At 48.6% G+C, this 13,898-nt stretch overlaps 1 protein-coding gene across 3 annotated transcripts in view; it reads left to right on the forward strand.

Moving 5' to 3' along the window:
- Positions 1 to 795: 795 nt before the first annotated feature.
- Positions 796 to 13,898, forward strand: part of AP3D1 (adaptor related protein complex 3 subunit delta 1) — a 53,203-nt gene continuing 40,100 nt past the window's right edge. For all 3 annotated transcript variants that reach the window (XM_082206257.1, XM_082206258.1, XM_082206259.1), the window contains exons 1-3: positions 796 to 944; positions 10,705 to 10,800; positions 12,478 to 12,558. In XM_082206257.1, the coding sequence (XP_082062383.1) occupies positions 849 to 944; positions 10,705 to 10,800; positions 12,478 to 12,558 (273 nt within the window). In that variant the 5' untranslated portion in view covers positions 796 to 848. The remainder of the gene's footprint in view (positions 945 to 10,704; positions 10,801 to 12,477; positions 12,559 to 13,898) is intronic.

Below are 13,898 nucleotides of genomic sequence, written 5' to 3' on the forward strand. Positions count from 1 at the left end.
TTAGTCGGATGGGAGGCGAACTTACTCTCTTTTTTGTGTGTTGATCGTTGTGAACCACTGATATTTTTATAAAATAAAAATACTCTATCCATGTAATTACTGATCAATCAGGCGTACCGCAAATATTAAAACATGCTTCTCTTACAACATGCTTATTATTATTATTATTTATAAAATAAAAATTATAAAATAAAACTATATTGTTGTTGTTGTTATTGTTAATATTATTATTATTATTATTACATAATCATTATCCTTTATAGGGCAATTACAGCCAGACATAGGAAGGTTGAGGGCGTGGCTATACCTTCCCCTGGGCGGAGCCAAGAAGGCGAGAGGGCGTGGCTCAAGCGACGCCTCGGAATCCCCTTCGGGAGCGCCACGGAGGAAGCCGAGCGGGCGAACCATAGAGGTGGCTCGTCTCGGGGGAGAACGCCCCTGTGCGGGGTGAGCTTAGAAACGCCCAACCGGACGTGACGTCCTCTCCCTCTCCTTCCCTCGCTCTCTCTATGGGCAAGGAGGACCCGCCGCCTCAACTGGCGGAGCTAGAGAAGGACGTGGAACCTGGGTGGCGCGGCGTGGTGACGCAAGCGCGCCGGAGGAGAAAGGGGGCGTGGCGCGAGCGCTCCCTCAGCTGACCGCCGGCCATTTTGTCGCCGCTCCGGCTCTTTCCCGCCGCCGCCGCCGCCCCGCGAAGCCCCCTCAGAGCAGCGCCGGCGGGGCCCGCCAGGGAGAGCGAGCGCCAGGGGCGGGAAGGAGGCATGTGAGGCGCCTTCGCCCGCCGCCTTCGCCTTCGCCTCCCTCCGCCTCTTCTCCCCCCCCCCCGCTCGCCCCTCACCGCCGCCGCCATGGCGCTGAAGATGGTGAAAGGCAGCATCGACCGCATGTTCGACAAGAACCTCCAGGACCTGGTGCGCGGCATCCGCAACCACAAGGAGGACGAGGTGAGGCGGGCGCTAGTCCTCATGGAGGAAGCCCGGGTTCCCAGGTTCCCCGCCAGTCCCTCGCGATGCTTCCCTTCGGGGCGCTAGTCCTCGTGATTCCCGAACACGAACGGAGACGAAGGGTTGGGTCTCAAACCTACAACTCCCACCCCTGCTGACTAGGGGCGGTGGGAGTTGGGAGGAAGGCTCAAGGTGCTAGTCCTCCTCGTGATTCCTGGGTTGGGAGCTCTCCTCCGTTGGGGTGGAGTGACGGCGTCCCTGCAGGGTTTGGGGGACAGGCCTCTCTCGCCCAGCCCTACCTAGCATCACCAGGAATCGAACCCAGGACCTCCTGCAAGCAGAGCATCTGCACTGCCACTGAGCTGGGGCCCGAAAGGCGTCCAGACCTCAAGAGTTGCAGACAAAAAGGCTGCTTGAAACATGAATTTTAGGGCAGTGTTCGAAATTAGCCTGGTTTTGCCAGGCTCTTTTTGCTACTGGCACAGGGTCCGGTTATGACAACGCGGAGGTTTCTGGGCAAAACCACCGTTTAAAAACCTCTGCTTTAGTCCATAGCTATTTCCATTTCCACTCTGTGCGTTTCTCTTCCTTGCATACTGGGACAAGTGGATTGTTGTAAGAGCAAGCTAGAAGCCAAGCAATGTAGCTGAGATTGTAGAATTGTAGGGTTGGAAGCGATCCCGAGGATCATTTAGCCCCAACTCCCTGGCAAACAAGACATTCTGTTGTAGCGACCGCAACATCAATTCAACGTATCATTGGGCGCCTGGCTTATATATCTCAGTTTCTAACACTGAACCTAGGCAGCTTGGTCATACAGAGTTGGACCATAGGTCTACCGGACTGACAGGAGCTCTTCAGGATTTGCGACCCACAGGAGTGCATAGGCGTTCACTGCACAGCACCCAAGTGTGCTGAGGAGCAAAGCAGAATTTCCTTTCTCAAGCTTTCAGCAGGGGGCACTCTCAGTTTCCGCAAAGACCACGTAACTGGCGGATAGGAATACCTGGTGCAGGGCACCCACCACTAGAAACTTAGATATATAACCCAGGTGCCAAATGGCTCCTTCGACCAGGGTTACAGTCACCAAAATGGAATGCCTAGTTGCCATTTTTGGAGCTTGAAAGTTGTATATTTTTCAATGCAACTTTTTGGTTCCTGAAATTCATTCTGATTGAGCAGATAGATAGAATTCTATAGGATGTGTTGCTAGTGTGCGAAAACAGTCTGGACCCAAGGATCCCCAGGCATGCACTTCCAGATGGTGGAGACGTCAGCATCTTAACTTGGTTGCAAGTAGACAATAGCCAGGTGCAAAATGTGCCTGGTGCCTGGCGAATTTCAAAGGCTGGAGGTATCCTCAGCCACCAGGAGGCTTAGCTGAGGTTGGTGTTAAGGTTCTAGTCCTTTGTGTGTGGGGGGGGGGTGTCTCCAAGCTTCAAAATCGCTCTCAACGAGATGGTTCATGGTGGTGGGGGAAAAACAAATTTTGCATGTACGCTATAAGAAGTGGGGTCCCCCAAGTAAACAAGTTTGAGGGGGACAGAACTTCATGGGGCGTGTCTCTGTTTATCACCATCAATATTTATATTTACCCTGATGTCAGTGATGGAGAACCTCTGGCCCTCCAGATGTTGCTTGACTGCAACACCCGTCAGTTGCAGCCAGTGATCAGAGACAGTGGGAGCTCTGGGCAAAAATGATCTGGAGCGATATAGGTTCCCCCTTCAGTCCAGGGCTTAAGGCAGGCCTGGAAGACCGGTGGCCCTCCAGGAGCTGTTCAACTCCCATCAGCCATTATGGTCAGGGTTGATGGGAGTTGGAGTCAGACAACAGCATCTGAAGGAACGCAGGTTCCCCATTCCTCTGCCAGAACCTGGAATAGAGAGGCAATTATGAATGCTTATGTACATCTGGAAGATCTCCCAGTGTCCCACTTATCTACAGTTATACCGACTGCTGCTCTTCAGGGTTTTAGATGGGGAAGCTGGGTCCAAGTTTTGTAGGACTATAACTTCCATGATCCTTGGCCATTGTGGCAGAGGGGTGCCGGGAATCTTGGCAAACCTGGTTGGCTGCAGGCTCCCCATACCCACCCAAACTAAAGATGGCAGAGGACCCCCCAGGACCTTCTGCAATCAAAGCATGTGCTCTACCACTGAAGCACCGCCCTTTCCCCATGACCGATCCCGCCTTACTTCCACTTTGCAAGAAAGCTTGGCGTATCTGTCGGCTGATGAGAGTAAGGACCAAGCAAATGCCTTTCGACTGCAGACCTGAAAGAGGAACTGCCACAGAATATCTGCAAGAAAACGGGTGGGCTGGGTGAAGGAAGTTGCAGGAATCACAGAATTGTAGAGCTGTGGAATTGGAAGGGACCCCAATGGTCATCTAGTCCAACCCCCCTGCAATGCAGGAATCTCAGCTAAAGCATCCATGACAAATGGCCATTTAGCTTCTGTTTAAAAACCTCCAAGGAAAGGGAGTTTAGTTGGAATCTCCTTTCTTGTTACTTGAAGCCATGGGTTCAGGTCCTACCCTCCAGAGCAGGAGAAAACAAGCTGGCTCCCTCTTCCATGTGAGAGCCCTTAAGATTCTTGAAGATGTCTATCATATCTCCTCTCAGTCTCCTCTCTTCCAGGCTAAACATCCCCGGCTCCTTCAACTGTTCCTCATAAGGGCAGCATCAGGCAGAGCCACAGTGGGGCGACTGGCCCCCTGCTCACCTGCCTCTAGGCCACGGGTCCAGCTTGTCAAAGGACTCGGGGTGGCAGACTGGGCATTGAGCTGCAGCAAGGTCTGGAAGAGGGAGGGGAGACACCAGGGCAAGGGACTTATGTAAGAATATTTGCAAGCGGGGAAGCTGAAAGAGTGCCACCCGTTTTCAGAATTGTAGCAAAACAGCGTTGTCTCCGAGGACTCTTCCATGATGAAATAAATTTTTGTTTTCAAAGTGATTCTTGGATTGCAACATCTTTTCTCTCCCCCTTACCCTGAGATCCCATTTGCTGACTAACTTTCAGGTGAAACCTTTGTCAATGCCTGATAAAAGTTCCAGGCTGCTCCTCAACTGAGAGAGTCTCCCACTTTCAACCCTCCCTTTTGATCATACCAGTTTCGTCCTATCTAGACCCATTTGGGGAGCTCTCTGTCTCAGAAGAGGAAGCCACTTGCTGCAAGAGAGCCTTTCTGGAAATCTCATTGTGTTTCTTTGGAGAGCTTTGCGGCGCTGGCCTTGAAGTGTTTGTGATGTGGTCAGAGAGTTAAAACAAGTGTCCATTGTGTGAAGGCACAGAGATAACAGATGGTTTTTTATCAGGAAGGAGGTGGCGGTCTGTAAATATATTGCTTTTTCTTCTTTTAGCTGCCCTTGACTAGATTGGGTGGTGGGTGGGGAGCTGGTCTGCAGCCCTTTAAGAAGCATACCTTTGCTATCAACATACAATTTTGAATGCATATATTAAGTTCGTAGCCTGAGCAGTCCAGCTCGCTTGTAAATAATCATGCACTTACTGCAAATTGGTGTGTGTGGCTGGGGGAGAGATTCAGGGAAGTAACCAAGAACCTCCACCCCTTTCATTTAGTTCTCCTTTCCTCATTCCTGAAATGAGATTGTGAGCTCCAGCGCAGCATGTGCCATTTTAACTTTGTTTACAGTGCTTGGATGCTAAATATTGGAGGAATTTTTATTACACATCTGCAGATAGAAAGAGGGTGTGTGGTTTTTTTCAGGCCATGAATGGCCAAACATTGGTATGGCCTGCACTTTTGTGTCCAGGTTTGGGGTCTTTGGTAAGCTGTATAAAGAATATAAGATGTTGGATTCGGCAAGTGGTCCAACTAGTCCACCAAAGCGTTCAGAATTTGCCAGGTGCATTCTGCACCTGCTAATGGCCACTTGCAACCAACTGAAGCTGCCAGGATGGCACCTGACGTTTCCACCATCTGGAGCTGCACACCTGGGGATCCTTGGAATTTGACTGTTTTCCCACACTAGCAATGCATCCTTCAGAATTCTATCCATTATATTTTATCTACACAGTCGGAATGAAGCAGGAACCAAAAAGTCATATACACAACTTTTGAGCCATCCGGCACCAAAGTGGCAGCTAGGCATTGAATTTTGGTGACTCTAAGGAGCCATTTGGTGCCTAGCTTATACAAATATCTGTGTTTCTAACACTGCTCATTTGGGGGGGGGGGTTCAGAGTGAAATCGGGAAAAGCAGCACCTACAAAAGGACACGCATCGTTGCCTCTGCTTACATGTGGGGAAAGCAATCTGCTGGTGTTAAAAAATCAACAATATTGGGAGGCTGGCGAGAGGGTGAGGTGTTTGTTTGGGGAGCGCTTTTAAGGACTCCAGGGATGATATGGCACTTCTCACGGTGCTGAGCCACCCAAGTGCTTCTGCTCAGGAAATTAGTCATCCCCTCCTTTTTTTAAAAAAAAGAAAAAGTGTTCATGTTGACTGAAGGATTGGTTCCCAGTGGCAGATAGCAGAAGGCCTGCTCTCTTGTGAGCTTTTAACTTCTGGACACGTCACTCCTAGTCCATTGGGAAGCCTCCTGAAATGGGGGGAGAGAGGAGCAACAAATTCCTGCCAATGAAGAGCAGCCGCTGGCTCAGTTTCATAGCAGAAACGCCAGGAAGGACTTTGCTGTGCTGGCCAAGGGGACAAGTGGGTTCTAGATGCAGAAGCTAGCCTCCTGTGGAAAAAATAAGCTTGACTCTGGCAGTTTGAAGCTGCAAAATGAGCTGTGTCGGGTGTGCTGGAAGCCCCCTCTAGGACTGACCAATCACAAAGTGTACCTTATGTGAAACCTCTTATACAGTGGTGCCCCGCAAGACGGAAAACCCGCTAGACGAAAGGGTTTTCCGTTTTTGAGCTGCTTCGCAAGACGATTTTCCCTATGGGCTTGCTTTGCAAGACGAAAACGTCTTGCGAGTGTTCCGATTTTTTTTCCGCTTCCCCCCCTTTTTTCTAAGCCACTAATAGCCTTTTAGCCGCTAATCCGCTAAGCCTTTAATAGCCGCTAAACTGCTCATAGCACTAAGCCGCTAATAGGGTTGCTTCGCAAGACGAAAAAACCGCTAGACGAAGAGACTCGCGGAACGGATTAATTTCGTCTTGCGAGGCACCACTGTAGCTGCAGAGACATACCATTATGAAAATGGCTATACATTATTCCCCCATTGCAGGGATAACCCTTGGGGTCCCTTCCAACTCTACAATTCTATGATTCTAAGACATGTTCCCATGCTCAAGCTGTGTGCCCAGTGTAGTCTTCCCTTGAAGTGTATGTCTAGCTTACCTGAACAAGTGGGTTCAACTTCCAAGAAAGTAGATTCTGATTCAATGCTAGGAAGCACTTTCTGGCAGTAAGAGCTGTTTGGCAGTGACATGCCCTCCCTTGAAAAGTGGACTCTCCTTCCTTGGAGGCTTTAAACAGAGGTTGGTTGGATGCCTGTCCGTCAGGGATTTTAAAGCTGTGATTCCTGCATTGCAAGGGGCTGGATTTGATGACCCTTGGAGGTCCTTCCAACACTCTTATGATTCTATGTAGGGTTGTGTTCCTTTGGGGTCATGGTGGTCATCACAGCACTTCATGCCTTAGGTGCATCTAGCCTTCACTGCCAACCATCTTGGGTTGTGGTCAGTATTAGAAATTCCCAGTATATAAGCTAGATGCCTAAAGGTAAAGAGACCGCTGACTGTTAGGTCCAGTCGTGGCCAACTCTGGGGTTGCGGCGCTCATCTTGCTTTACTGGCCAAGGGAGCCAGCGTACAGCTTCCGGGTCATGTGACCATCATGACTAAGCCGCTTCTGGCGAACCAAAGCAGCGCATGGAAACGCCATTTACCTTCCCACCGGAAGGTGGGCTTTTGAACTGCTAGGTTGGCAGGAGCAGGGCCCGAGCAACGGGAACCAAACAGCTCCTTAAACCACGGTTACAGTCGCCAAAATGGAATGTCTAGTTGCCATTTGAGAGCAAGATGGCTCTAAAGCCTTCCTTTTCAAATGACGGACTGACTGTGATTGATTCTCAGCTAAATATCTGGCTAGTTCAGAGGACAACCTTGATCTCGTTTAAGAGCTTTGAGAACTTGAAAGAAGGAAAGTCACTTGATCCAGGGGCAGTCCAGATACCCACAATCCACTCATTGCAATTAGGACAGAAGATTAAAGAGGGCCGTCGACCGCGCCCTGTGCAAAGAGCAAGAATAGACTTCCCTGTCTCTGATTCCTGTTGAAAGTGCTGGCAGTAGCTTGGCCTGGTAGCCTCTAAAATGTTCTTGCTCCATTCTGTGGTTTATGCTCCTCCGCTAGCCGGCTTGAGATCTGCCTCCTGTCCACACCCACGGAGCTCTTTTAGCAGCCTCTCCTTGCAAAGATTTAACGCAAGCCCAACATGCTCCCAGTCACAGGGTTTTGTCCCATCGTGGGAGCCAGGCGAGGCCATTATTGAAAACGGCTGCTCGAGGCAAGCAGCACTGAGGTCAGCCGCCTTCAAGGAGTTGCTAAATGTCAAGGGAAAGGTAGAGAGTCCCCATGTTAAGCCAACACATTTCAGAATTCTGGGATAGGAGCACTGGACCTGCTGAACACATACTCTGAATATGGCGCATTTGAGACTCAGACCCCTAACAGCTTCGGTTGAGGTCAGCGGGGTAAAAAATGGTCTCCTGCCTGAGTCCCTGGAGAGCTGCTGCTAGTCAGAATAGAGAATTATGAGCTAGATGAACCTGGTATAAATAAAGCCGCTTCCCAGATCTTAAGATCCACAGAAACGCCGCCCCCCTCTTTTTTGCATTTCCCATTTCAATTTGGCCACCTTACACCCAGAAGGACTGAAGCAGGAGTTGACTGACCTCATGCCATTCCTGACTGTTGGCTGTGGGGCTTGTATTCAGTCAGTGTTGGGGGGGGGGCACTGATATAATATACTGCCTACAATCAGAGATGCCCACCCACTGATCCTCTGTAGGAAACGGCATGCTCACTTGACAGCTTTGTAATCTCTGCATGGGGAGAGATCTTGTTTGAATGAGAGACAGAGCAGGAGTTACCTGCCCCAGCCCCAGGGAGGCTGTATGGCCAGACCAGTAAATCATACAGAAGTGCAGCAGGCAGCCTCGGGTTTTTTGGGGGGGGAATCCAATTCCACATGGCATAACGTGTGGGAGCAACTGGTTTCAGGATTTTACATTCAAAACAGCAGCCATGCAACAGAGTTTGCTTCCCTTTTTATATAAGGTAAAACGTAAGTCTGTCCCATCACGTGACCCCCCCTTGGGAGGATTTGTAGTGCCACATCATAACTCTGGATTTGCCTGAAGAAATGCGGCTTCAGAAGGTGAAAAATGATCTTTGTAGTTGCATGGTGCAAGAAGGGGAAGCTCTGGAAGGTGGATGGCAAGATGGTTGGTGAGCAGAGCACGCAGGGGCACAGAAGAGGGTCCGAATTAGTTATCTCACTGCCCTCCATGTGGCAAGGCAGTCCCCCAACTCCCATCAGCCCAGGCGGCCACCGTGGCCCCATGGTCAGATAACAGATGCCAAAAGCAGCAACAGATTGGCCTACTGCTTTATGCAAAATATTTTAAAAAGTCTGAATAATGGAGCATAAAACTCAGTTAAGATGAAACTAAGGTGATAACTCTTCCATTGAGCTGTCAGGGTCCCATAAGTCAGAGCTGAATTATTCTCTCCCCCCTGCCCCCCCCCAATCGCTTGTTGGCTGTGCAATGGATCTCTGAACACATTGTTAACTTGCACTAAATATTTGATGGCCATGTCGCGGCAGGAAAAGACAGATGTCATGGAATCCATCAGGCACGTATCTAATTTCCCAGGCCCCACTGCTCACTTGTGGGGAGCAGAGTGGGAAGTACCCAGGGACAAAAATGTGCCAGGTTAAAGATTTGGTAACCGGGGAAGACAAGAGAAACCAATTATCTGGCAATGTTTATTAAAAGCCACAGTACTTTCTAGAGCAGGGATGGAGAAGTTTACTTTAGAATGCGTTTCTGACTAGCCCTCAAAACTGTGCCCAGGTCATACATTTCACGGGCTGCCGCCGCCTCCCCCCCGGGCTGGGATGTTTCATTGAAATATGATGATGCTTCTTGATTGACTGGATGAAGGATAAAGAGTGTGTGTGTTAAGAAACTGGACAAAAGCACACAGATAGAATTTACATCAGTTGCCCCGCCCACCTTTAGTAGCATTGGTCATGCAAATGAGGTCGTCAAACTTGGGTCTTGTTAATCAAGGGGGAAAAGAAATTGAGGACACCAGAAGGATATGGAGCCCACATTCACATGATGTCCTGGTTGTTTCCCGCTTGGACTCCTGCAATGTTCTCTGTGTGGGGCTGCCTTTGAAGGTGACTCAGAAACTACAACTAATGCAGAGTGCGACAGCTAGACTGGGGACTGGGAGTGGCCGCTGGGACAATATAACACTGGTCCTGCAAGACCTGCATTGGCTCCCGGTACATTTCCAAGCCCAATTCAAAGTGTTGGTGCTGACCTTTAAAACCCTAAACAGCCTGGGTCCTGTATACCTGAAGAAGTATCTCCACCCCATTGTTCAGCCTGGACACTGACGTCCTCCTCTGAGGGTCTTCTGGCGGTTCCCTCACTGAGAGAAGTGAGGTTACAGGGAACCAGACAGAGGGCCTTCTTGGTGATGGCACCCGCCCTGTGGAACGCCCTCCCATCAGATGTCAAGGAAATAAATAACTACAGTCATACCTTGGTTGTCGAACGCCTTGGTACTCGTCTGTTTTGGCCCCTGAACGCAGCAAACCCAGAAGTGAGTGCTCCGGTTTGCGAACTTTTTTGGAAGCCAAGTGTCCAATGCGGCTTACGCGGCTTTCGATTGAGTGCAAGAACCTTCTGCAGCCAATCAGAAGCCTCGCCTTGGTTGTCGAACATTTTCAGAAGTCAAACGGACTTCTGGGACAGATTCCATTCGACAACCAAGGTACAACTGTATCAGACTTTTAGAAGACATCAGAAGGCAGCCCTGTATAGTGAAGTTTTTTCAATGTTTGATGTTTTAGTACGTTTTTATATATGTTGGAAGCCGCCCAGAGTAGGGCTTCCGACAGTCGGATGGGCGGGATACAAGTAATAAAATGATGATGATTGATGATGTAATCAGGACCCCACAAAACCTCCCCTTGAGGTGTGAGCTTCAGTATCGTGGCAGGAACCATGTACACAGAGGGTGATATTTTGACTCCCTTCCTAAATTATTTCCGCTTCTCTTCTGTCTCCCCTTCCCTCCCCTCCCAAATCGCACTTTGCTTTATCATGCGAAGCTGGCTTTTAGCAAGCTTAATTAACGAAGTCTAAATCAGTAACTGTGCAACACCTTTGGAGAGGGAATGTTAATTGCCTTTTGCATGCAGATCTGCTAGTGACCCACAAAGGGGAGGGGTGCCTAACATTTATATCATGTCAGCGGTGTGACCTGCCTATCCCCAGCTCCAGGTAGAGCTTGGTGTGTCCTCTTGAAGCCCTGGATAGCTGCTGCCGGTCAGTGCAGACAGTACTATGCTAGATTGACCAGTCTGGCATAAGGCAGCATCCTTTGTTTGACGTGCGCGCTTGGGGGGGCCAGACAAAACTTTCCGTGCCTAAGAACGAAATGTGTGCTGGGTACTGGATCTTTGGGGACAATCTTTCCTGAGCAAGAGATTTCCAGTGACTTCCTTAACCCGCAACTCCTTCCTCTCCATCCCTCCAGGCAAAGTACATCTCTCAGTGCATCGATGAGATCAAGCAGGAACTGAAGCAGGATAACATTGCCGTGAAAGCCAATGCCGTCTGCAAGCTCACCTACGTAAGTGTCTCCCTCACCTGTGGGTCGGGTTTCTGCCGTGTGGCCTGCGGGGCAGGCAAGTGAGCCTGTTCCGCGAGGAGCCTCCCGAGGCGAGGTGGCCCTCTTTGTTTCCGACTGCATCCCATAATTCTGTCTCCCCATAATAGAGGTGGGGAGTAAACAGAAGAAGTTCAGAATTTCCCAGTTGGATCAGGCCAGTGGCGCTTCTGGTTCTCAAAAGAAGCCAACCAGATGCTCACAACAGGCTCTGAACACAGCAGCACTTTCCCCTCCAGCAAGTGGTATCTGCTGCCTCCAGCTGCGGAACATACATTGTGTTCCTGTATCACTGTTACTTCCATGGAATGTGAGGTGGTGTCAAACTGCAAACTTGACAACTCTTAAAACCTTAGTATATACAGTGCCAAAATAAAAAAGACATTGTACAGTGGTACCTCTGGATACGAACGGGATCTGTTCCGGAGCCCCGTTCACATCCTGAAGTACAGTGGTGCCCCGCAAGACGAATGCCTCGCAAGACGGAAAACCCGCTAGACGAAAGGGTTTGCCGTTTTTGAGCTGCTTCGCAAGACGATTTTCCCTATGGGCTTGCTTTGCAAGACGAAAACGTCTTGCAAGTGTTCCGATTTTTTTTCGCTCCCCCCCCCTTTTTCTAAGCCGCTAATAGCCTTTTAGCCACTAAGCCGCTAAGCCTTTAATAGCTGCTAAACCGCTAATAGCGCTAATCTGCTAAGCCGCTAATAGGGTTGCTTCGCAAGACGAAAAAACCACTAGACGAAGAGACTCAGAGACTCGCGGAACGGATTAATTTCGTCTTGCGAGGCACCACTGTAAATGTAACACGTGACTGACGTCATTTTGAGCGCATGTGCGAGCGGCGAAACCCTCTCCGTTACTTCCGGGTCACCGCAGACCGCATCTCGAAAATATTCATCCCAAAGCTACTTCAACCTGAGGTATGACTGTATGAGGTTTGCATATACAAGCGTGTTTTCAGGCTGACCATGAAACAGATCGAAATCCGGATATCTCACTGTTGCACTTGTCATTTTCATTTTGTCATTGTACGTATTACCGTATTTACTCAAATCTAATGCTCACCTTTTTTTGGCCAAATTACGCTGTGAAAATTATGGTGCGCATTAGATTCGATGGCGCGTTAGACTTGAGTAAATACGGTAATTAAGATTTCATGTATTAGAGATTGTTGAAATGCCGCACGTTATTAATGAATTTGCATAAACTACGTACAGAATTGTCAAGTTTTTGATTTATCTCTATTCCTTGGGCGTGGCATTGAGCTTGGCACAGGGGTGTCAAATTGGGCAGGTGTAAGAAACCTCAGGCCTGTGTGCGCGCAGGCTGAATATGGCCCTCCAGTCCTCTCCATCTGGCTGTCCGTAGGTGGCTGGACGCAGAGGATTGCTGAGAGGAAACCCCCAAGGGAAGATTTCTGTATTGCAGGGGGTTGGACTAGATGACCCTTGGGGTCCCTTCCAACTCTACAGTTCTACGATCCTGTGATCCTGTACCATCAACTACTTTTGGCCTAGGGCAAAAGCGTCTTGGGTGCCACATACAAAGGCAAGAGGCCTTTTCTCCTGCTAATCATGATAATGTCCCACCCTTGCTGTCCCAAGACTCACACTCTGGCCTTTGTTCCTCCTCCCCTCACAGTTGCAAATGCTGGGCTACGACATCAGCTGGGCAGCCTTCAACATCATCGAAGTCATGAGTGCCTCAAAGTACACCTTCAAAGTAAGTGGCCTGCGTGGGAACCTGGGCTGCCAGGGGGGAAAGGCACCAGGGGGTTCCTGGCAGCTGCCGTGGAAACATATTTCCTCTAAAACGGAGGTTCCCAATCCTATTTGGCCTGCCAAATTCATTCAGAAAATGAAAAAATATATATACTCGGCGCCCCTCTGGAAACCTACTGCCTTTAAGCGAAGAAAGAGAAAGATGCAGTGACAAATTCGCGTTCTTTGATGTACAGTGGTACCTTGGGTTACAGACGCTTCAGGTTACAGACTCTGCTAACCCAGAAATAGTACCTCAGGTGAAGAACTTTGTTTCAGGATGAGAACAGAAATTGTGCGGCAGATTAAGAATGGACCTCCAGAACGAATTAAGTGCTTAACCCAAGGTTTCTCTGCATGAGAGAAACTGTCATTCCTCTTTCCTTTTAAGAAGAATGAATATTCTTTCAATGCTATAAAAATAAGGAGTTTTCAGGGCCACCTGCCTTGGAGTAGAGGCTGAGTGGTAGTATATTTCTCCTACATTAAAATGGGTGGAATGCATATCTACCATAATCCATAGTCCTTGGGAGGTTATAGCTGTGGAAATATTAGTGTTCTTCAGGGTGGATTTGATTTAAATCACGATTTGAACCACTAGTAAGTAAGACTTGATTTAAATCATTTTTTTACAGAAAGGTTTAATCTTGCTGGCATCCTCTTCATATTGAGAACCAGAGGAAGGTTTCCTTTTTGGAATCTTAAATTTTCAGTCATTTTTACAGTCACATCAGAAATGACTGATTGGTTCTACTATCAGAAATAAGCAGATCATTGTTTCTGTTTGGACAACTTTTCTGCTGTACTTGATTGGAAGGAGAAAAATAATCATTTCCTTCATAACAATTTAAACCATTTATTTTACTAAAACAATAACATAGTACATGGATCCATGGATCCATGTTTGTTAACTGATGTGGTTAAACTATTAGACATACATTGAAAGATAATCAGGGAATCCTGATCAAATTTGCAGATGACACCAAACTGGGAGTGGTGGCTAACACCCCAGAGGACAGGATCACACTTCAAAATGACCTTGACAAATTAGAGAACTGGGCAAAAACAAACAAGATGAATTTTAACAGGGAGAAATGTAAAGTATTGCACTTGGGGGGAAAAAATGAGAGGCACAAATACAAGATGGGGGACACCTGGCTTGAGAGCAGTACATGTGAAAAGGATCTAGGAGTCTTGGTTGACCACAGACTTGACATGAGCCAACAGTGTGACGTGGCAGCTAAAAAAGCCAATGCAATTCTGGGCTGCATCAATAGGAGTATAGCATCTAGATCAAGGGAA

Source organism: Podarcis vaucheri (assembly GCF_965113315.1).
Source record: "Podarcis vaucheri genome assembly, chromosome: 18".
NCBI classification, from domain to species: domain Eukaryota; kingdom Metazoa; phylum Chordata; class Lepidosauria; order Squamata; family Lacertidae; genus Podarcis; species Podarcis vaucheri.